The 24,979-nt window shown below is 43.2% G+C and overlaps 1 protein-coding gene across 3 annotated transcripts; it reads right to left on the bottom strand.

Annotated features, from left to right (window-relative positions):
- Positions 1-2,032: 2,032 nt before the first annotated feature.
- On the bottom strand, positions 2,033-24,543 carry ulk1b (unc-51 like autophagy activating kinase 1). 3 transcript variants are annotated; one of them, XM_048258745.1, is made up of 28 exons: positions 23,922-24,543; positions 23,102-23,194; positions 22,970-23,011; positions 19,625-19,657; positions 18,722-18,758; positions 16,261-16,434; positions 15,330-15,403; positions 15,144-15,245; positions 14,564-14,622; positions 14,308-14,390; positions 13,977-14,027; positions 13,783-13,871; positions 12,993-13,164; positions 12,761-12,821; positions 12,254-12,343; positions 11,411-11,545; positions 10,872-11,026; positions 10,467-10,544; positions 9,353-9,594; positions 8,455-8,621; positions 8,147-8,265; positions 6,607-6,729; positions 6,151-6,335; positions 5,772-5,974; positions 5,068-5,186; positions 3,915-4,072; positions 3,561-3,696; positions 2,033-2,971 (listed from the first exon to the last, which is right to left on the bottom strand). In XM_048258745.1, exons 1-28 carry the CDS (start codon positions 24,009-24,011, stop codon positions 2,916-2,918), a joined length of 3,126 nt encoding a protein of 1,041 aa, XP_048114702.1. In that variant the 5' UTR covers positions 24,012-24,543; the 3' UTR covers positions 2,033-2,915. The 3 variants fall into 3 exon arrangements, with proteins under 3 accessions (XP_048114702.1, XP_048114703.1, XP_048114704.1); XM_048258746.1 differs by having other exon boundaries at positions 11,411-11,542; XM_048258747.1 differs by lacking the exons at positions 23,102-23,194; positions 23,922-24,543 and adding an exon at positions 21,332-21,425.
- Between the last annotated feature and the right edge of the window lie 436 nt (positions 24,544-24,979).

Raw genomic sequence — 24,979 nt, 5'->3', positions numbered from 1 at the left:
TGCATCATCCACTATGAGAAATGCTGCGCTTTCCGGTTCTCAATGAGTGTAATTGTATGCTTATTCTTATATGAAGCAAATGGAAAACAGCCATATGAATCCCAAGCTGGAATGGTCATGAATTGCACACTATTCACAGTACAGTATGGCAGATGTAACAGAACAATGAGCGTATTGGAGTTTTAAAAATAGAGGAAATTTGCTTTTGCTGAAAAGAAAGGCAACAGACTTGTCAACGAGTGCACCAAAATATAACTATAGTCTACCAGTCCACTGTACATATGAAAACAAAACAAAACAAAAAAGAATACATAAAACTAACAACTGGCCTTTCAAATCAGAACAAACTGGACCATCTGGTTAACTTTGCAGTCATTAAATGAACCCTTGGGTATGACTCTTCACGGCTACTATAACCTCCCATGGTCAGCAAACAATAGTGATGCACAATTTACTTAATTTAGTTAAACACTAGTCGCACACAAACACACACAACCTTACACACACTCCAAAAATAAATCTATACTTCAATCAAGCACCCAACAATCCAAAAGTCGAGTATAAACCTTAGTTCTATAATTGTGCCCACCTTTTCATCAAAATAACAAAACAAAGCTAAAACACTACAGAACATTATTTATAGTGTACACATTTTTGCTTTTTTCTTCCATTTTCTTTTAAATCAAAAGGCACATTTAAACATCTTCCTTGATAGCTTAAATATTTTCCCTGTTAAGGTACAGAAAAAAACTCACAACAGCATAAGTTATAAGTTAAAATGAAATTCTACATCTAAAAAAAAAAAAAAAAAAAAAAAAAAAAAAAAAAAACCTCTACAGAGGGCTACTCTAAAATGCACTGGGAAAAGACTACATCTAAAACAACCTCTATCAAGCCTATGCTAATAAAATGATAAAATGGCTGTTCCCATATATCATATTCCCCTGCCATGAACGCACATTATGCGCAGTACTTTTCAATGGCAAAGCAGTGCAAGCTTTTCAGTTGAGGGGTTTGCTTTATACTTGCCAGACCAAAAAGCGTGTGTAATGAACCAAACACACAAAGCCTCCGAAAGCACCAATACAAAGTCATGGGAGTACACATACACTGCTGACCCAAGGAGAACGAGGGCATCTCTAACCCACGCTGTTAATAAAACACTGCTGTTTTGAACCAAGCCTGAATAGTAAAGCTATTGCTACGTGAGACTAAGCCATCAGTGCAGCAAGTGAGAGATTGTCGAGTGACTTTGAAGAAATGAAGCTCATTCTCTGGACTCTGTTACTCTGGTGCCATCACTGTATTTTCAGGTAATATTGCACAAATACTGAGATGTCCGAGATGTAGAAGTTAGAGATGTCTAACTTCATTAGAGGTTCATAGAACACTAGCCCTAAGCAAAGGGAACTGCTCAACTCAAATGGATCGTTCAAATAAGAAAATATTAAAACAATAATCAAATAATGCTTTCCCACTAGTTCCATTCAAACATATTGTTTAAAAGTCACACTACTACAAAGAACAAATGCAGTCTACAATTTCACCAACACACACACAGGCAAACCTTAACTCTACACATTACATTCACAATGGATGATTATGGTGATGATCATTTGACCACTCAGACAAAACAAAAAGATCATATGGTCTTAACTCGGAACTAGACCTGAAAGATCCTTTTCAATAAATTGGAACGTAATTTACCACATCTTAAAATAATCAGTGGGCCATCATCTGTGATTGGTTGTGATTCTCTAAAATGCAACAGGTCTTCAAATATTCCCTGCTACAGAATGGGGATATTCAGTCCTGTGGGCATGCAACATATATAGAGAAACAAAACTGGGGAATGTATCAGTCAGCTTTTTTCCCCACCATGGCTCTTCATGAAACTTTGGTAATATGAACCAGGCGTCGATTCGATGAAAAGTTAAGCTTGTTAAGCTTAAATGAAACTAATGGAACAGCTGGGGCAACAACTGTCCTAAGGACATTCAGTTTTCTTATCTCCTGCTTTTCGGGTCCAAAACATTCAGAGGGTCTCTATATGCAAAAAATAAAGTATCATTAAATTAAAGTACTTTTAAATATTTAGAATTAATAATTGGTCCAATATTGGTTGGGGGTGGTCTTCCATTCATATTCATTGACCCTAAAACCCATCAAGGGATCCATGGGAAAGTATATGGATGGTACTGAAACTTCTGGCTTTAGGCCAGCTTACTAAAATAGGAACTACAGGCGATTATGTTATCAGGATGGCAGATGACTGGAAAGTTAATAAAAAATAGATGTGTGTAATCAACATGGCGTGTTCCCATCTGATCATGACCATCCAATATGCACTTCTAATGGAAACATGGATACTGCGCTTGAAAGAATCTTTCTTCACAGGAATACTCCAAGATGCCTTGCAAGGGTAATCAGTTTGTTTGTTTGGGCTGAGGTGGCAAGGCTAACTATAAGAGACTACGAGAGTGATATTGTGGGTCAATGTGAGAGATCAAGTCGGAGTTCAAAATGGGTGTCGTCACCAGCATGTTGCTCCATATTCTGCTTCTGATTCTGTCTCCAGTTCAAGCCTGTGCCTGTGTGTTCTTCTCTGTGTCCAGCGAAGGGTAAGGTAAGCTGAGGCATGAACAGGACCCAACGTCCGGCTCTGCGGACACTCAACCCTACTCATATCCACCGCTGCTGCTCCTCATTGACCTCTTGCGGCAGACAGCCATACTGAACGAACCTTCAGTCATCTCAACAGACATCTGATGTACAGTCACTCAGCAGAGGCTTACAGCGTGCGAGAGAGAGAGAGAGAGAGAGAGAGAGAGAGAGAGAGAGAGAGAGAGAGAGAGAGAGAAAGACAGAGGTTTCTTGTCCAGGCTGCTTGCTGTGAGCTTACGTAGCAGGGTTGTTTATACACACAAGCCAGACTGCAGAGCGGTGAGACGGCGTTCTATACACTGCTTACCTGCAGACACACAAAACACATTCAGTCAGTCATTACTCATTTGCACCATCACCATGACCACTATCACCATTGCACTACCACCATGACACTCATTCACACAGAGCACCTTAGAGCACCTTACCATAACTTACTATGCACAGAGAATCACAGGCTCAGTCCCTGCCTCAGTCATTGCAAGCGCCTCTGATTGATTTAGTATAATTTGTATTTTTGTAATTTGTATTGTAGTATATTTCTATATATTGTATTAAGTGTTAGTATAATTTGTATTTTAGTATATTTAGCATATTCTTTATCTTCCACTGTCCTTACTGCTTAGTTGAGTTTTTATATTATATACTTTAATTACTCTTTCTGCTGTTAAAGAATGTGTTTGTGTTGTATGTATGCTGCTGCTGAGACCTTGAATTTCCCCTGGGGATCAATAAAGTATCTATCTATCTATCTATCTATCATGAGCAAGGAGACATGAAGATCAAGTAGATCGTTCAATAGTTCTCACATTCAAACTAAACTGAACCGAAACCCCCACAAACTACAGCTTCATCCCTTGAATTCACAAGTGTGTGTACGTGTTCATGCCACTCACACTTGCTAAGGCTGAGGATGTCGGCCTGTTCTGTGAGGAGCATGGAGAGGCCCTCCATTAACAGCAAGGCTTTATGGTAGCGCTGCACAGACAGCTCCCCCTGGTGGAACATCTCATCCAGTGCAGCTGTCTGAACCTACACAGCAGCACAGAAAAAGGAGTTCACTTTTTTACAGATTCAAATGTTTTTTCATCTAAACGGCATGAAATACATAAAACAACCAACCCAAAAAACAACAACAACAACAACAACAACAACCAACCCAAAAATACAAACAAACAAAGTCAGACAGTCAAACAGAAGGAGCAGAAGAGGGGCATGTGAGCAAGAAAAGATAAGGAGCTAAAGCCCACCATCTGTACGGTGTGGCTAAAGAGCAGCCTCTCAGCGGTGATGGTGTTGATGTGGTCCATGAGGCGGTGTTTGCGGGAGAAGAAGCGCTCCAGGCGAGCGCTGAGGGAGCGACAGGACATCACACTGGACTTGTAGAGGTCATTCAGTCTTCTGACCACTGCAGCCACACACACACACACACACACACACACACACACACACATACACATACACACACACACACACACACACACACATTACAACAAGCAAAAATACTGATCCCAGCACAGTTAAATGTTACCCAAATCGGCGCATGGATTCTGATATTATATTTACAGATCGGTTTCAGGCCTCCTTCATATGTGGAAATAACTCCGATATGAATGGGATATGTGCCAATGCGACTAGTCTAAACAGGCAGATCGGATATCCCCCGTCATTTTCAACTTGCAAAATGGACACAATTTTTACCTTTTCACATTTACATTACATACAATGTTGCTTTCAGTTTCATGTGAACACACAACTGGCAGAACGATGTAATTAGATTGAAAACAGAGATGGAAAAGCTGCAATAAAAGCGGTAGGCTCTCCTCTTTCTTTTTCGATTTAAAATAAAACCGATAGTCTATTTTGCAGACTTCTCAAGATACTTTGGAAACGAAAGTGAACAACTAGCCACTGAATTCTGGTGCCATGCGGATTGTCAAGTGTTATTCAAATTAGTGAACCATGTAAACACAAATATCTGATATGGGCCACTCTCAAACGTAGATGTAAACAGCCAGTCCCCCCAAAAACAGGATTTAGGCAGGAAATCCAAACTGTGCATCAAGGCCTGCCGGTGTAAATGCAGCCGTAAACAGTATTCACTATCACCATCTCTGCATTCTGTTCTGTTGTCTGCAGCCTTATGCTATCTATATTCAACCTATAATATCAATGTGCAAAAATGATTTTAGAAGTTATTAGATTATTAGCTTAACTAATTGCATGTCTAACCCTCTGCATGTTGTGTATATTCATTAATAATAAAAACATGACAAACATTGAATTCACTGCCATGGTATAATTTGCAGTTGGAGTTGAACATGCTGCGTTTTATTTGAACCCCATGATATGATGGCAGTCTCTATGAGGGCATGTGTAAATGGATGCGGTGGATGTCCTCACCCTGCTTGACAGTGCTGGAGGGGTACAGCTTGCCCTCTTTGATGCCCTCCATGGCCGAGTGCAGCGCAGAGGAGAGCAGTTCAGCAGTCTTCATGTACAACACAAGCTGCTCTGCATAACTAAACCACACACACACACCCACACACTTAATTCTATTATACAGTATTACTACAGTTTGCATAGACACATATATGTAGTTTGCATAGAGTAACATTGCGTTCTGCTCCAATTACACATGACTGAGAAGGGACGCTTTTATGATTGATATCCAAGCCTGTAACACCATAATTGGCTGCACTCCAGGTATAATTTGCTCAAAATTTGCCTGTAATCCCTGCTTTGTGGCTTTGTGATAAGAACACAGCATAATGTTTGAACTGCAATGTTGTCATAACTTCTTTGCCTGTGCCTGCTGATTAGTTGGATAAAATCCATATATGGTTTAACAGTGAACAGTAAGTTTCTTGGTGTTTTATGCCCCCAACGTTGCCTGGAAGGCACTAGGGTTAGGCATGGGTTAAAGTTAGGGTTAGGGTTGGGGTTAGGTTTAGGATTAGGTGCCTTTTAGTCAGCGGTGGCAGTGGTGCCTGGAAGACGAAGTTGGGGCATAAAACACCATCGAGCAAACAGTAAAGACATCACATCACTGGGTTCCATACAAGTCCATATGACTGTTCTGAGTGTGGAGGGAAGGTGGTGCTCACCTCCACTCGCGGCTGAGGGAGCTGATCTGGTCGGCCACCATGCTCTGCTGCTGGAGCAGGGTGGAGCAGGAGGGGTCCCTGGGCTCTCCGCCGTGGTCCTGCTCCTGGTCCCGGTCACCTCCCCGGCTCCCCGCCACCTCCACCATGCAGCGGGCAAACTCCAGCGTGAAGCGCAAATGCCGCAAGGTGTCTGTGTGCTCCTGCTGCTCACCGGGAAGAACGGAGAGAGAGAAAGAAAGAGGGGGAGAGAGAGAGAGAGAGAGGGGGAGAGAGAGAGAGAGAGAGAGGGGGAGAGATGGAAATGGGTTCACACACATCCACACTCAAATCAGATTTGTGTGTGTCCTCTGAGAGCCAGACAGCATCTGTATTTATTTACCTCCATTAGTGTCTCCTCTGGTAGCTCTGGTGCTTCAAACGTGACTGCTCCCTCCAGATTGGCCGAGATGGGATCTGTGAAACCATACCGGGGACTGGATGAGCCCTCAAAACCTTCCATGCAGATACCGGTTGGATGGTACCGGCTAGTGAAGGACCCAGCCGGACTGATGGAACTTGAGGACCCTGCAAAGACAAAGAGGACACAATATCAGGAATGTTACAATATCAGAACCTTTGCCCCATTGCTTTATGTTTTGCTCTACACAATGAATTAATTCAGGTTGTTTGTTTAATTTAAGACCATCTCAGCAACTAAGGCTATTTAATGGCCAGAGCGTTGTGTGTTAGAGAAGCTTAAATATGTGTTTTCTATGCTAGTAAGATAATTAATTCAGGTACACACTACTCTTTTTAAACTGAATAAAGTGCAGACATGACAGAGGGAGGTATTTACCGGAGAACTTTCTAGTCCGAGAGGGTTGAGGGGGTGTGCTGCCACTTGGTGGAGAGCCAACAGTGAAGACCACCCTGGCTGGACTGCCTGAGCCCACCACCATAGTGCCTCCAGCAGATGGCGCTAAAGAGACAGAGACACAGCTGTGGTTAGAGATTACTGTGGGCAAGGCGTATTGCTCACCAGACCGATGGTGCCATTGGTTGCTCATCCAAAACCAGCCTTTCATGTTTACGTCTGGTATGAAAATGCTGTTGTGGTTCCGGATACACTTAAACTGAAAAAACGGCAGACAGTGGAGCAGTGGCCATATTCAGTTCAACACTTATGAAAAAGAAAGTTGAATTCACCTCAAAAGTAAACTTTTTATACCACTTGTGTGCACAGTCTCCAGGAGACATCGATCACCTATGGTGCACTGTGTTCCCGTCAACTGTTCCTAACTGTTGTCCCAGTTTTTCCACAGGGAACAAGAGGAACACCTGCGCCATCACTGCACCAATGAACCCACCTGCTGACCCATTTAGATATGCAATCTCCTGTGGATGGAGCCCTCCAAGCAAACTCCCCCAATAAAAGCAAGCTACTGTTTTATAAAAAAAAAAAGTGTTGATATGCGAAGAAAACAGCTCACTGTTTGACACTGTTGGCACAACCCTGTGACGGAGAGGTGTGCCCTGGAAGTGACCACATCTCAGCGCTGAGAATGGACCTACAGACAACGGTCACACGCTCAACTACTTTGAACTTACACTAACGCCATTGTCAACATCTTCCTTACCTGGCACAAACAATCTATACGCTGGCTACAACAGACAGAGGAACAGGGGGAGGGGAGCCACACCCTGTTCCAGCTTAGACCTAAGGCTGTTCAACACCGAAGAATCCCCTTTCATGACTGGCCAGGCAGTAACAAAATCCAAGCTGGAAATTTCCTGATGAGAATCACGTTTGGCAGGCGACATGATAACAACAGACACGGCCTTTGAACCTGAACCTTGAAGCAGGGCACATTTAAAACTGGGATGCATGGCCTGTTTGCAGTGACGCAGTTCATTGTACACGTGATGCACAAAATTAGGTGGGGGTGAACGAGTTCATCTGAAACATACGAGTGTCTTTAGTGAGTAAATGTTTAAATGTTGCTCAGCAACTAGCTGCGCACAAATAGCAGCATTAACATGTCTCCTTGGTGTTCACTTCTACCTAATGGGATTTTGCTTAAAATGTCCATTTAAGGCATATGGAATCTTAGCTATTAAATTTGTCCTTGGATGGAAAATACTGAGAACATTTACTCAGCCAAGTTAACCATGAACATTCTAGCTTTTACTTTTAACTGTACTATTCTGACTACATAACAATTTTTAGATTAGTCCTGGTTGTTGTTCAGCATTTTGGGTTGAAGTGGTTTCATGTACAGTGGAAAGCAGTATAGCTCTGGTATTTGTACTGAACAAATTCAGAACTGATACTGATGAATGAGCAAGTGTTTGAGTGAGTGAGTGATGAGGTGAGTGAACACTTTTGGGGGGCTGACCTGTAATGTCTATAGCACTGTTGTCAGTGCTGAGGTTTTCCGAGCTCCCTCTGTCCCCCAGTGGTCCTCCAAACGCCGCCATCAACAACATGTCCGACAGGCGACCAGCACTCTGCGACCTACAGGGAAGACAGGAATAGAGAGACATGATTTATTGAGAATAATAGACCACTCATAAAAATAGCCTCCTTCCTCATTTCCTTACTGCTTCCCTGTCGCCGACCACACCTCCTTCACCGCATACAGTGCACTCATGCTCTGAATGTCTTCTCAGGGCTTTAATAATGGACGTCATGAAATGCAATTACCTCCCGAATCCTCGGCCCTCCTCTGCTCTGTCCAGCAGACTGCTGGGTCCCGTGTCCCCCTGGGCCTGCCTGTTGCTGGGCGACGCCATGATGAGGCCCTGCTGCGCCAGGAAAGTGACCATGTTGGGGGAGCTGGGTGGCCTGGGGAACTCAAACGGGGGCATGGCCTGGAGAGAGAGTATGGCTCAGATGAATTTCATTTCACTTTTACTTTGAGTTCACAGACACTTTTGCTACACACATTTTAAGGTAAACGACTTTCATAGAATGCTTTCTCAAATAGAGAGAGTTTAACCCAGAACCTAAACCTACAAAAGAGCAAGGAATGCTCAGTGTGGGTGCATATTTGTCTAATTCATTCATGTAATATCAGATAACTACTGATAAATGCATTTGCTTTGTGGAGCTGTCTAGCACACCCTGGGTTTACCACAGAGGAAGATAACGATAAAGATAAAGAAAGAGCTTTATTACACTGTGGCTGCCTGGACATATTTCAGTCACATTTTTAAGGCACTGGTTTTAATATGTGTGTCACTTTAACAGCATGAGCATGCCTGCCAGCTCTCTTTTCACCCTAGACACATTTTGGTAGAGCTATTACTCCCACAATACAACTCATAATATGGAACCCATGAACTCACACAACGAGTTGACAGAGTAAGCCAACATAACCCACTCACACAGCACAGGTCTCTTTTGCATTGAAACACAATAGACACTCAACACAATAGACACTCAACATAACATGTACAGTCTCCCTCACCGTTTCGTTCTCCCGGTCACACACACACACACACACACACACACACACACACACACACACACACACACACACACACACACACACACACACAAGATGACAGTTTCACATAGCCAGCTAGCGTGAGAGTCTCACCCGGGAGGGGGAGCCCAGGATGGTGGGCAGGGGGCTTCTCTGCATGAGCTCGCTGAGGCGGGGGGAGGAGTGGAGGGGCCGCAGGGCCATCATACCCCCCTGAGGGGCCACCACCGGGTCCGAGTACTGCTTACGGATCTTCTGACGGGCGCCGTTCCCCACCTCCAGGAGACAGGGGGCGCTGTGCAGCCTGGTGCCCAGACCCTTGGGTTGGTGCTGAGGCTGAAACCTGCCGTCTAAGCCTGGGGGAACCAGGAGACAAGTAAAGGAGTTTTATTTTATCCATGCTAATGGTGTTCCTCATCTACACCACTTACACACAGTGTTTCCACTGGGACATAAATAAGAACATACTGTACATGAACTGATTATAGAAACAGATTTATCTGCCATAAAGCCAGCCATCCTGGTGGTCACTTGACCTCACACACTATAAAATATTTCATGACAAGTGCTTCACATCGTCTCTAAACGGCTTACATGAAAACAAGACCTTGCACCCAAACACAGTGTTTAGGCAATAACACCGTCTCACATCTGAGGGTTTAGTATAAAGACAAATACTGAATATGTGTGCAGGACTGCAGGTGCAAGACTTGCAGCCAGGTGTGTATGTGTGTGTGTGTTTTTTTTCCCCAGGCTTACAGCCAATTATTCAGTCTGTAGGAAAGCACAGTTAGCGGCCGCTGGCATTTCTGGAGGCTATCGTCTATGTTGACAAATTGGGCTCGGTGATGTTATTTGACATGAAACCTCTAAAGCTAAAAATGGGATCACACAGAGCGGAGCCCGGAGGGTAGGTGGCTGTTTTTCTGCTCCGCTGTTGTTTTTCAGCTGTTTTTTTTACGGAAGATCAAGCCTATTTGCATTTGTGATGCATGCAAATGAAAATATTTTCCTGTCCTGCATATAACTGTTTTACACACTTTATTCTGTGCACTTCAAAGTACTGGTGTTTGTGTACTTTTGTGCCCTTACAAATGACAAACTGCTTTGTGGCACTGGCTGTTTCTCTTACTTTCTGTTTTACCACTGAGGATACAGGGTGTTCGAACTTCCTTCGGTTGTGACAACGTGGAGAAAATGTGTAAAGACGAATAATAGGGATTCTTACCGCTGCTCTGTGCCCCCAACTGACCCAAATCTGTGCCCAGTCGGTCAGTCTGCCCGGGCATCTCCGGAATAGTGCCCACTAGAGAACAAGAGAAATACAAAGGGGGAACCTCTCTTTAGAAATGACACAAAATAGAAACCAAGGCAACATCAGCAAACCAGAGATGATAGTCCTAAGAGGACTAGATTTGCCACATTGCACTATATATGTCAAACAAAAGAGAAAAAGGGTGTCCATAGAGGATTTGTGAGAGGGTAAAAAAGAGAATAAAAATACCAGTCTTTCCTATTTCTTTTTCTTAGATGAAAAGAAGACAGTCAATAGCAAGTTTCATAATCCCTAACTAATAATGGCGTTCCCAGTTGCAAGGCTCATGATGTGGAATGTTGGCCTGAGAGCTCGTACCCTGGGGTGAGAGCTGGAAGGGTTTGGTGGCCCCGGCGGAGAGTCTCCGGGAGCTGGGGGCCGAGCCGTAGGCCCCTGAGTGGGGTGGAGACGGACCGGTCCTCCCGTAGGCCAGCGAGCTGCCACTGCTGCAGCGACGCACTGGCGGTGCCAACCTGAGAGACGGGTATCAAACACACACAGGGTTAAAGGAAGAGAATCGCAAATGCTCAAGCAGTTGTGTGGAGAGACAAGGAAAGTGAACTCTATGGTACTAGGGCTGTTTACATGAATAATCTATGTGTGCGTGCCAATAGTTTCTTCCCATGTACTGGAAGCACTAAAAATGGCAGATGTTCAGACACAACAAAATGCATGGTGTATCAAGGAGAAGGGCTTTGCATGAGAATGTTCTTCAGAAAAAACAAAAAAGTAAGAGAGAAAGAGAGGGAGGGAGAGGGAAGGAGAGGGACAGGTGTTTGCCCATTTGTGAAGCACAAAGTGAAAGACAGAAAGGTGGCAAGACAAGGAGAGACACAGAGGAGAGTGTTCACACAGACCTGGGGGAACTGTCTTGGCTGGGGGACTGGAGGTTCTGCTCCATGCGCTGGTAGTTGTGAATCTGAGTGGGGACTGGAATGGGCACCGACTGGCCATAGTTACCATAGTTACTCGCCAAGCATTCGCTGAGCCTGCTGAGAAAGAGAGTGGCAGAGAGAAGAAGAGAGAGTATTCAGCATTCAATCGATGAATGAGAGTGAGAGAGGGAGTTTGGGGAGGGAAAAAAAACAGGGAGAGACCCGACACAACATTGTGAACAAGAAGAGTTACAGACAAAGAATAAAAAACACAAAGAAACAAAAAAAACACAGAAAAAGACAAAGTCGAGACAAGGCAGACAAAGAAAAAACAGATAAACGAATAGAAAGAGTAAGGGATAGAGACAGAGAGGGTTCTGTGAGAGACCTGTGAGTAAGTGACAGACAGTGGGTGATGGGGGTTAAAAGACACATCGCTGCTCTTCATCCACTCTCACTCTGTAATCCTCTTGTAATCAGTGTCAAAAACCACTGCCACTGGACGACCACGAGTGCAAAGAGCGTTCAAGCTAAACCCGCAGGAAGGCACCACTAAAATGTTCAAATTCACCAAACACAAAGCAGAAATGAAAGTTCAATATGATGGGGATGTGAAAGAAAAGGCTGATTTATAGGTTATTGTTTTATTTACAATGCCTTCCTTCTATAAACTGGCAGCTGATGGTTTTACAGAGTAACAACTGAGATTCAGCTCCTTTTCTTCTTAAGCTTGAAGACTACGAGGTCAGTCATCCAGTACTTACACTGATCCCCCCTGAATCTCAGTAAACGCACACACTCTTACACACACACACACACACTTACCCAGAGGGTGCAGGCGAGCCACTGTAGGATGGGGACCGGGGCGGTGTCTTGCTTTGACTGCCCACACCACCAGAGGCCAGCAGAGAGCTCCTGACGACAAATGGTTGCTAGGGTTACCATACGGGTGGTCACAGCCACGATCCATGGCTACCATCATAGTACTGTTAATCAGCACGTTTACAGTTTCACCCAGCCGCCACACTGGGTCATGCAGTGATTAAGCATGGCTCCAACGAACAACCACTACAGAGAGCTTATTGGTCCAGTGCTTTTCTGACCTAGTTACATTTCCTGTATCTACAGTATCTCTATCAGTAACAAAGATTCTAGAGCGGAGCTCTTCTCTGTTCTAGAATCTTTGATCAATACAATCTTACCATAATAATGGCATGGCCCAAACACTACAACTATGTTGAGTTTAGCACAAACATACAGTGCAATGGGCTCTGTGGTGATTGTGGAAACTTGAGCAGGACAGAGTGCTGTAAGGCTGATTGTCTTGCTTACCCACTGTACATGAGGCTGTCCTGCATCACTTTACTGCTGGGGATCTCACCGGCCAAGTCACCTGAAAAGAAAGGAGTGAGAAAGAGAAAGAGGACAGAGAAAGAGAGAAAGAGCGAATAGAAAGAAAGAGCGAATAAAAGATGGTGAGTAAGTGTGAAAACAATCCCAAGATTCCCCCCAAATGGCTACAGTAACGTCCCAATGTCCTTGCTCAGTCTGCGGTGGGTCTTACTGGCAAAGTGAGCTGGCACGATGACAAAGTCGTCTGTGTCACAAGATGAGTTCTTGCTGCTGCCGCCGCCACCGCCGCCTCCTCCCGAGTCCTTCAGCAGGGAGCCGGGAGACTCCTGGGTGGGAGAGGGCAGGGGCTTTGCACGGAGCTGCTGAATCTCTGCCAAGGACTGCTGCAAACACACAGAGAGCGAAGAACTCGATTTAATACACACCTGTCCTGACCACAGGGCAGTCAAACTAAGAAGGGCAAAGAACATAACATTCGCATGAGAGATAGAAATGACCTGACATTTCAGAAAAAAAAAAACAGTGTCACAGTTAAGAAATTTGGAAAGCCACGTTGTAGACCTTAAACCACGATTTTCAAACGGATTTTTTTCTTGTGTGAGTAACACACAGATATGTATGGGCAACTCCGATATCTGTTTTATCAGACCATGTGGGTGTGAGTGAACGTGTGTGTAAGACAGACGTTCAGGGTGCAGAGCTTATCTCACTGTTAACCTCTTCAGCAGACTCTGATTGAACTTCACTAAACAAATACTGATGCATGGACACAGACACACATAACCTCCTTAGTGTGACTACCTAGCACCCACCCCTCACACACAAACACACATTCTATTTCATTATACCATATGAAACTGAAACAATGACACACAGTAACATGTACTCCACCTGACACAGACACACAGACACAAACAGACACAAACATTCACATACACAGACACACACACACACACACACACAGAGACACACACAAACACAGAGACACACACTAAACTTACTGGTGGTGAGGCAAGGTGTGATGTGGATGAACTACTGCAGGAGCTGGCTGAGGCAGAGTTGGGAAAGCACTGGAGTGTCACTGGGGTTGCTGTCAACACAGGACATTAAGCCTTTAAAATATCCTCAGGACTACAGCAAAGACTTTAGAGCATGGGACAAGCTGCTTGAAATATAGACAAAAATGGACACTTACACTTCTTCATGGTTGAGCTTGCTTCCAGGAAAGGGTGTCGGAAGAACTCATCTAAATAAAGAGAAATGAATGTTGAAGGCATGTTTTTCTTTCATCAAAGAACGTTGTCATTTGTGATTTAATAGACCTTATCATTAACTCTACATGTCGTGTTAGCATGATAGAAAAGAATTGATTCTGGCACACATTCCAGGATACAGTGTACCAGGTCACTTGGGCCAGCTATAATAAAAATGACGGAACGAGAAATGTGTCGGTCTGACAGGGAAATGGGTCAGTATGGGGCTTTGTGTCCACGGGGCAAACAGGTGGTTTGTGAACGCAGACTGACCAAAGTCCATGCGGTCTTTATGGTTCCGCTGCAGCAGGCCGAGGAGCAGCTGCCTGAGGTGGCTGGAGGTTTCTCTAGGAATGCTGGAGAAGATAAAGGCACATACAGGAGGAGGAAGGGGGGAGGAAGAGAGGAGTGAGAGAAGAAAGACCGGTATTAGCAAGAGAAAGGCATCAGAATGGTTGGTATTAGCTACAACAACACTGTGAGAGGTTATAGGAGAAACCCCAGGGGTCAGTTCAGGGAGGGCACCTACTTGGGTGAGAGGTTTTTATTCTTCTCATAAAACAAGCGGAGGTCTTGAGGGCTGCTGGCCTGGAGGTGAGTAAGGCAATGATCAGAGTTACAGAGACAACTGTTTATTTCTGTTCCTATGCATCCCACCATATTAGTGTACAGGGGATAAGATCTTTGAAAAGACCATAGGAAAATACACTGTGGTTGTCCTGAAAAAAATCTGCCTGTCAACATCAAAAAGCTGCCTGATGCATTGCTGGTGGATTTTTCGTCATTGATTTAATTATGAGATTAAGATAAATTGCCAGTAGATGATTTCTATACTGCTTTGTACTGAACTTTACCAGGTAAAGTTAAAGTTAAAGTACTGCATGCAGTACATTGGTATCTATCTCTCACATGGGCTTGCACACATCTGCTACCACATGCTACGATAACAGGGCTACCAGCACATACTTCATCAAGTATTCACATCCTAAATCTTAGATAAGTTGATATGGTAAACAGGTTCCAGTATTCCCTTCTTCACTTTGGTTTCACTAATGCAGTGACAGACTGTATCAACAGGGCTGTTTGCTATGTGCACTGTTGGTGCTCACCTGAAAGGGGGCCTTCCCTGTAAGGCACTGGAAAACAATGGTTCCTATGCTCCACAGGTCTGCCTTGGCATCGTAAGTCTGGGACATGATGACTTCAGGGGCCTGGAAGCAGAGCGTGTTAGTGATTACCCTCAGATCTGCCTGGTTATGGAGCTGTTGCATGCCAGTGTGAAAATGTTCCCTCACCATGTACATGGGTGAGCCACAGAGTGTGGCGGCCATCATGTTGTTCTGAAGGTGCCGGGCGAATCCAAAGTCAGCTGAGAACAGAGACGCGAGGAGAACATGGAGGGTCAGTGATACACAGGCTGATTGGTTACGGCAGGGGTTTTCTACCAGTGGTCAGCGGCCCACTTGTGGTCCGTGAGGACATTGCTGGTGGTCCCTGACCATGGATTCATGTATTTTCAATGTGGGAATCAGTATTTTTATTCAGTGGTGGTCCTGGGGTTGCGTAATTAGTCAGAATGGTGGTTCCTGGTTCACAATCAGTTGAAAACTCCTGGGTTACAGTTTGACTGTAGTTACGTCTGCACTTTATGGAAAATCACTGCAGGTTGAGTCGATGCATAGTTTTGTTTTTTTAATTTGCATAAAACACTGTCAGTTAAAACACTGCATACAACTGCATAAAAATACTGTCACAGGCAGTTTATACACCATGCATCGTATCAAGAGAAATTACTGCAATATTAGCAGTTGGAGCTGTGGTTGAACAACATGAACGCACTGGGCGAGTTAGGGTCATTGTAAATGGATCCACATATCACTGTCTGTTTCCAAGGAAAGTCTGAAAATCGTATCTGCAAAATGATGCAAATCAAAACATAGTTGAGATTGGCTAGTTGAGATTTCATAGTATGTTCCAGAGTTCAGACACTCAGTCCTCAGGCATATTTTCCATCTCTGAACTGAACTCGGAGATCTCATATGCAACAAAGTCTCATATGCTGATCTAACCAGGCTAAACTGTCTGACTGAAGAAGATAAAGGAGTCCTGATGCTGAACCCAAACATATGCTAGCTCCAACACAAACTCCAGGAACACAGACAGGCCCACACACAAACACACACACACACACACACACATTGACACTGTATGAATTATGAAACGCACCTATCTTGATGCAGGTGTTGTTGGAGTGGGACTTTCGGCCTGCGGGGTGGGATAAGAGGATGTTCTGTGGCTTGAGGTCACGGTGAATGATGCCTTTGGCTTGCAGGATCCTCATGGCTCTGGCGATCTGCAGCAGGAAAACTCGAATGGTGTCCTCACTCAAGGTGCCCTTGGCTGTAACAACACACATCAACATGAGTCCATATGGCATCTTGTACAAAACACAACACTGATTGATTTGATAAACAAATTAATGCAAATCACAGTGGGTTATGATACTAAATAAACAACATTGCGTTCTAAAGGAAAGTAACTGGACCACACAGTATCTTAAATGATGCATGTTTTATTTGGAACACTCCTTAAATCAATTTAGGTTTAGTCTGATTTGTCTAAAAAATCATCTTGGAATGTTGGTTCACCATGATCTGGCTGGGTAGGAGCCAATGGACATAAGCCTGGGCCAACAAACACACCACTAGCAAACAACACTACTATATATCTGGTGTGAGACAGCAGCCTAGAATTTTTGACAGAAAATGTCCTCGCTTATTTCATAAACTGTAAGAATTCTCATTTTCATCAATTTTCAACGTACTGGGGATGATACTGGGGTCTAAAAGTCACAGAATTGACTTTAAAGCACTATTGCTTGTTTATAAATACCTAAATACCTATCAGACATGCTCCAGCAGTACACACCTTTCGTCCTCTCAGGTCCCAGGTGAAACACCTGAGTAGAACCTACTGTTAGAACTAATGGTGAAGCAACTTTTAGCTGCTATGCGGCTCAGCTCTGGAACCAATTTTCGGATGACATCAAAAAGGCCCCAACTGTAGCTAGTTTTAAATCTAGACTTAAGACCATTTGTTCTCAGATGCTTTCTGCTAACTGGGCCGAGTTACAAATTCTGAATCTGCCTTGATAATTATTCTACCTTGCCTTGTCTTTTATTACTTTTTTACTACTTTTGCCTTTGTTTTTGCTTACTAATTATTCTTTATTTTTAAATGATTTTACCTTGTGTGTTATGTTTTCTTTTTATTATGATCTTTACCTTTTGAACTATTCTTTGACTATATTGCTCTTCAATGCTTTTATTTGTTATTATTGTTTGGTTTTGTTTATGTAAAGCATATTGAATGACCTCTGTGTATGAAATGCGCTATATAAATAAACTTGACTTGACTTGACTTAAAAGTGACTAAATGGGTCATGCTCCAACCCGGAACAACAACGTTACATAGTGCAATAACCAGGCATTCCAAGCACACATTGGCAATGTCAGAGTCTCCATTCTCCTTCTTCTAAGTCATGTCATCAAAATGAGACAGAAGCCTTTATTTCACTTTGTGAGACACTAACATTAACAGCCCCAGCTAAAATAAATCCAAGCCATTAACATTAATGTGCTGCCAGTTCCTTCTTAAACAAACTATTGACCTTTGTAGCTACAATGCTGTTAACTTCAAGAGAGCTCAAGTGAAAAATATGGCAATATGAGCGATACTGTGGGCAGAAGATAAACTCTCCAGCAGCCTGTCCTTCTCCGTGCTGCTGGACAGAGCCAGCGTGTTTACTGCTCATCCCGAGGGAATGCGCCTCAGCTCTGTTTTCATGACTAACACAAGTCAGCTGACACAGCATCTGCTTCCCAGCACCTCACACAATCCTTCATAAATCCATTTTGTATTCAGGCCCCAACAGAGTTTGTGCAGTGGTAGTCAGCCTTAAAAACTTCAGCTGCCTTTCTCCAGCCACCCAGGGCCTAAACCACACCCGTGTGTTTTGTACACTTCCTAAAACAAACCACCCTGGAGAGGTTTCCTGCCCCCACAGGGGAGGTCAAGGGGCCGGACTCAGTCATCTCTCCCTTTATCTGCAGTCATCTTCCGACTGGCTGGGCCATGGGGCTTTAGCGACTCCCATCCTCGCCCAGGCAGACTTGCAGACAACAAGCACGACATCTTAGTCCATTGTGTGCTTATCAGAGACAAACAAGCGGCTCGAACTGCTGAAATATCCTCTGCCGGGGTGGCTGTATGCTATAGTACATGCCAAGATCCTCTTTCGGATCTTCAGACCAAAGCTTTCAAGAGAAATGCTTTGACACTGCACAGTAGCAGAGGTCGAGATTTAAGTTTAACGGTGTAGTGAGGACGATCAGAGTCAAAACTGTATTCAGGGGTAGGTTGTATTGTATTGTATTTTGAGACTATTCTATACACTTTCTATGGTACAAATCCTCTTCTCTTTGCCTATCTTCCATAATGTTAATGGTATGTGTAACTACTTGAAATACTTCAACCTTATTGTTCACCATCATTCACAACAAACCTACAAGCTAGTTAGTGTATTAGGCCTAGTTTCTGCAAGGCTTCAAACATGGGATTCTTGGGGGGAATGTGCACATTGTAGAGCAATAGCTCAAAAGTAGTAAAACCATCTGAATGTGCTTACCATGTAGGTAGTCAGCAAGATCTCCACCATTGCAGTACTGTGATTGGAAATGGAGGTGAAGCAGAGGTTAAATACTTGAGAGGTTTGAGGGTTTCAGGTATAACAGGGAAATCAACAATCCAAGTCAACAACTTAATTCCCTGACACAGTAATTACAATACACAACATACAAGTCCCAGCAGCTACTAGGTTCAAAGGAAGATGGATGTTTACCATTCAACTTGGAATGCTGTGTGTTATTATTTAACAGATAAGGAAGAAGCATTGCAATACTCATTATGATGATAATAAACCATTACGAAGTTTGAGACAACAACAAAAGAGTGTGAACCTCTATTGTGTTGCCAATTATACAACTTTCCACCTCTTAAGTCACTGTCTTTCTTGGGTATTCATGCATTTGCCTAACAATCCAGGTCCAACTGTGTTATATGGGACCAATTGTAAAGAATCTTATAGGTGGTTTTGATTCTGAAAAGACTGACGAATATAGGATCCAATCTACATTGAAGACTGATCTAAACCACACCTATATTAACAGCAAGCTTAACTTGTAACTTGTAACTGGAAGGTGGCAAATAGTCTAGAATAAATACTGCTGTATGTAACCATTGAAGAGGGCCTTAACAAGTACAGTCGAGTTTGTTGTTGCTTGATTGGAGTGAAAAACACTAAGCCATTAAGGAGAAAGCAAGCAGGCCACCCCTGACTTGGGTTTTAGGTGCATTATACTGATTAACTATGTAAGGCCCTCGACGTGACCCCCCACCACACACACATACACACACACACAGACAGTTCAGGTTCCCCACAGGCATGGCAGCTTAGCTTCCCTCATTTATCAGCAAGAGCAAATCAGTCAGGGTGAGAAGCACAGGCGTGCACACACAGTGCATAACTTACCTCCATTACCAGGTACACGGAGCTCGCCGTTTCCTGAAAAGACACAAACATGTTGAGTTTGTTCACTCCTTGCTAACATCTTTAAAACACAGAGAGGAATTCAGCCACAAACAGCATTATTTGTTTGCACAGAAAATAACAATAAAGACAATGGTAGGACAAAAATAATGTCAGCCTCACAGTCTGGCTGACAAGAAATGCAGAAAAGAGTGTTAAGAGATAACAAAGATGAACAAATAAATTATATTTTCACTTTCATAACTAAACTATACTAACAGAATGAACATGTGTATTCTTGTTAATAATCAAGTGCATATAATTCAGACTATTCAGAATAAATCACAATAGAATCTTCAAGAAGCTTTTTTCCCCCCTTCTGCCTTTGGTCTTATCATCCAATCTGTTCTTATGACAGTGTGAGCTTGGAATTCAAGGTTGACGTCTGCACCATATGTTCAGGTTTGTTTATGCACACATGTGGTGTGTAGAACGCAAAAACAGGTCAAGTAATAGGTGGGGAAAGGAAACCGCACTCACAACACAACACTTTCTTGTGTCTGGTTCCTTTTTTCCACCTATTGCTTGACCTATTACAGGGTCAGCTGCTGCAGGGACATTTGTCTGTGCCTGAAATGGACCTGTCTGACATCTGCATTTGGAGGGCCAATGCAATGGGGCCTGTGTTGATTTGGTGCTGACCCTATGCCCTAAGAGCATGACCCACATATGGCCAGGGTGTTAAAGGTCACACACACACACACACACACACACAATGTCAATGCAGTAGGTACAGGAAGGAACTTGCATGTGTTCTTTGCTTCAGCATGACATGAATGCTAACAATGAAGTGAAAGAGAATGAGAGAAACAGAGAAAAGAGGGGGATAGAAAGCTGACACAGCTAACCACTTTAAATTCTACTTGAACTCATTTTAAAAAATAAAATAGAGTATAAGAGTAACATCCTCTATTGACTGTATTGAAATGGCTGCCCCTGCTGTTAAACAACACCATGACTAACTCCAAGGTGTTTCATAATGTTTGTGAGGCTAAACACAACTTTGCACTCACTGCACAAGGTTGTGCAGGTCTCAGGCTAGTGTTTTAATGAAAAGAAATGCACAAGAGAAATAGAGACAGTCACAATTACAAGAACAACACTACGTACATTGTATTGAAAATATCTGATTCACACTCGGTCATGCATCTCACAGTAACCCCAAACTCAAATCCAACAACCTAAAGCCACACAGTGAAGCATGTCTGACAGATGACACCTGTTTTCTTTCTGCTCTCATAACCCTATTCAACCCTACATCCCCATCCTCAAGCCCCCAACTTCAGAGTAGGCCTCCAAACAACATGAGAGCACGGCCACTTCAAAAAGCCCACTTATCTCTTAGCAACAGCTGACCTCCCACTCGCTCTGCCTGCCCTGATCAACCAATCAGGGTTGCCGGATGGACTGCTGGTGGCAGGCAAAGGGCTGCTGACTCAGCACACTCAACCAACCTTTTTTTGTTGTCCCTTCTAAATATTCTCTGTTTCCATATGGGGATAGAGATAGACAGAGGCAGTCAGAGAGTGAGAGTGAGAGAGAGAGAGAGAGAGAGTGTGTGTGTGTGTCCCTGAGGAAGTGTGAACTCTTATTAAACTATCCTGTTACGTGCCTGACGACTCGCACAGAGATGTGTGATAAGGTGCTTACATTTCTTCTGCCCCCACCACAGGGTGTGTGATATGATGATAGAGGGCATCAGTTGGCTGACTCAGGGTGGGGAACAGCGCGAGAGAGAGAGGGGCTGAGAACCAATTGAAGAGAAACAAATAAGCAGAGAAGAGAGATTGGGCTAAGATACTGTGTGCCTGTGTATCTCTTTTGGCACAACCTCTCAGATGCCTAGGTGCTGTCCAGTAAAACTATGGGCTAATGTGAATGATATTCTTTATTAAAGCATTTAAGATTACATTTTCTCTCTCACTGTCAGCATATCCATCTTCTTACCTCTAACAATATTAATATCTACGCACAGAAAGCCCTCTGCATAGGCAGGAATTATTTGGTAGGGCACTTTGTTGCCATTAAGGGTTGCCATTAAATGGAGAATGAATCTTCATGACCAACCAACATTGAAAACAGAGCATGTTGTTTAGGGATTAAGAGGTCATTTCTCTGCGGGCACAAATGAGGAAATTTAAACAAAAGCCAGAGCATGTTGTTTAGGGATCAAATTCAAGAAAGTGTGTATAGGACATTGGGTTGACATTATCTCTGTCAGAGGTTAACTTCTTGTGGAAGACTACGGTCTTATAAGTGACCACAGCATAGGCGCTTTATTTGTCTCTGAACAGGAGAGAGGTGATATCCTCACCTTCATTGTTAATTTATGAACGGTAAGGCTACCCAGCTTCTATATTGGGCTTAGGGCTGTTACCTCAAATTTATCCACTTAGGTTTCAAGGTGGTAATTAAGGCTCCTCTCCAATAGCTTCTCAGGGATTCCTTCACTGCTCAAAGGGTCTGCTCTTAAGCCTCAAAACCACACACTTATAATCCCCCCTTTCTCTATCTCTCTCTCTCACACACACACACACACACAGGAGCAAGTGCCCAGAGACAGCGGTGTAGACTGTGGAGCTGAGTAGAGCACACACATGTGTGCGATGCAGCTCACCCCAACTTGGCATATACCCTCCCGTGTGGCTCGGTGCCAAACCACATTCACTGCAAGCTCATTTATGCATACATAGGCGCACACACAGATGCCATACACAACAACAGAATTTTAAGGCAAAAATGGATGTGGTCCAAACTCCAGCACAGTATTCTTTTTAAAACACTATGCCAATTGCCTCGACCTTATTTGAAGGAATCAAGTAGAACAAGTTCGACAAACACATTGCTGCAATTGTACCTACTATAAATAACTAAAACCATCGTTGGATCAGCGAAACACATTCATCCATATGACCTATATCTAACATTCGCACGCAGTAGGCTGCTTCGTAAAACACTGGCAGACAACACCGCCGATACGTGCTTCTCTAAACGGACCAATAAACTAACGCGCACATGGTATGTCAACAGATGAACACGTGACGGATGTTAGGCGAACGGAAAGGTGTTCGAGATAGTTTTCATCTAACCTTATGTTTATGTTCGCATCGTGTGTGCGTTGTTCCTTCAGAGTAGGCCTACACACTACTATCTAAATAGCAATGTATCTTTTCTTTGTTGTCTTCATTTTCTTAGGCATACGTGATGGGTTATAACTGTTCTACACTGATTTATTAGACAGTGTGCAGAAAACCACAACAATGCGAAATCAATCTCTTTATTACATACCTGGAAGTCATATAGGGCGACGATGTTTTCATGTTTAAGCTCCTGAAAAGAGAGAGATTTCGTTAGCCCACTGGGCGGTGAGAGATGCTAACGGTGCAGTCTTTGAATGCATAATGGCAGTGTTTATCCTACCTTTAAAATCTTTATTTCTTTCCCCAGAAGTGTCTGTGACTTTGCAAGGTTTTTCTTGTTAATACATTTCACAGCCACTTCCCAATCGTGTTTCTGAAAATAAAACAAATGTGTGAGTGCGGCTGAATAGCAGACCATTGGTGCAAATCAATACACAATTCCGTCAATAGACGTAGGCCTGTTCATCAACAGTGGCTATAATAGGTAAACAGTTCATTTGTGGGTTTCAGGATCAGCTGGTGCCAGAGCTGTCTGTGGGCCTTATGGACATGTCACGGCACATCTCGCTGCCAATGCATACAGAGCTAACAGTTACCCATGCTAGGATGTATCTTATGAAATTAAATTCAGTGCATCATGGAGTGAGTAGTTTAATGCTAGGCCTATCTAAAATGAACATACATTCAACTTCAGTAGGCTATCCCTACTCTATTAAAAACAGAGAGCCAACAAAAGAGCTTTGTATCCTCGATTTTTCAGAAACAGAACTTTCGCAAGAGATGCAAACATATAAACTTGTTGACGTATCTTGCATGCACAAAACAACTATTATTATTTGTTTCGTTCTGGTAAACTGCAGGGCACCATAACATCATTTCCCAGGCCTCTCTTTTATTTAAGGTGGAATGGCACAATTGTGAACGACAAAACTGAGCATCCATCGGGCTTCTTCTGTTATAAATGCTACAACGATTAAGAAATCGACATCGAATTGCAAGAGAGACGTGCAACAAATCCAAATAAGGTTGGAGGACAGAAATAGCCAGTAATATATATATATATATATATATATATATATATATATAAGTTAACTTCTCACCTCTCGATGTCTGCCTCGGAACACTACAGCAAATGCTCCGTGTCCGATGAGGTCCTTCCTGCTGAACTCAAATTTCCCAACTGTCTCCATAATCCCAGTTATGTTTAGTAAAACACTATTTCAATGAAATTGTATCAGAAGTAAATGCAGGCCACTGGATTCCCCTCTTTGGCACCCTCTGTTCCACGGTAACGTTGAGACAGCAGGAAACGCAACCCTCTCTTTCGCATGGCAGGATCTGCCTTTCCAAGACGAAATAACTGTCTTCTTTCATGATAGCTTGTAGAGGAAAAGGAACAATACTATTCCATTTAACGATGGAACGCTCCCATGTCTGTGAACAGAATTAGAGCAATATCAAAAAGGACAAGTGTTTAGCTAAAAATATCTCCCAATACCACCTTAAGAAGAGCGATGGTTTTGTTTGTATACAGTCTATATTGTCAGCTCAGTAACAATCCTCTCAGTACTGACGATAAGTATACGTGCTAGTTTTCAATTCCCTCCTACACTCGATGTAGCTATTCGTCTATTATTCGAGTTTCTATTGAAACATTAATATATTTACAGAGGGAGTCTGTTTCACTGCACTCAACAAAGACCCCAGCTTCACTAAAACAGCATGTACGCGCATGCGCACTTCGCAATTCTCTTATGTTGAATTTTGACGTCAAGGAAGTCTGCTGTCACGACACCATGGGCTACGTTTACTGTTTCACTGTCTGCTGCGTTGCAAAGGTGTAGTGTAGTCTGGGGTATGCGGTCGATGCATCTGACCATGCTACAAAACTAAACCGAGGAGGATTTCAAAATGCCAAGTAGTAATCACTAAACTATTGTGGGCTTTGATAACAATAGTGTAACTCAACAGATTAACAGAAATAAGGAGGGCTGTACTAGGTCCTTCCGCACAGTTTAATGCTAGTTTTGAGCCCTGTTTACATAGGCCTATTTTGTTAATAGGCTACTGCCTGCTTATTTCCAGTCATAGGATAATTTTCAACGATTGATACCATTAGAAAGTCTGCAGAAACTTAAGACGTTCACTAAGGCTATGG

This window comes from Alosa alosa, chromosome 12 (genome assembly GCF_017589495.1).
Source record: "Alosa alosa isolate M-15738 ecotype Scorff River chromosome 12, AALO_Geno_1.1, whole genome shotgun sequence".
Lineage (NCBI taxonomy): Eukaryota > Metazoa > Chordata > Actinopteri > Clupeiformes > Clupeidae > Alosa > Alosa alosa.
This window is presented reverse-complemented; position numbering and strand designations above follow the sequence as displayed.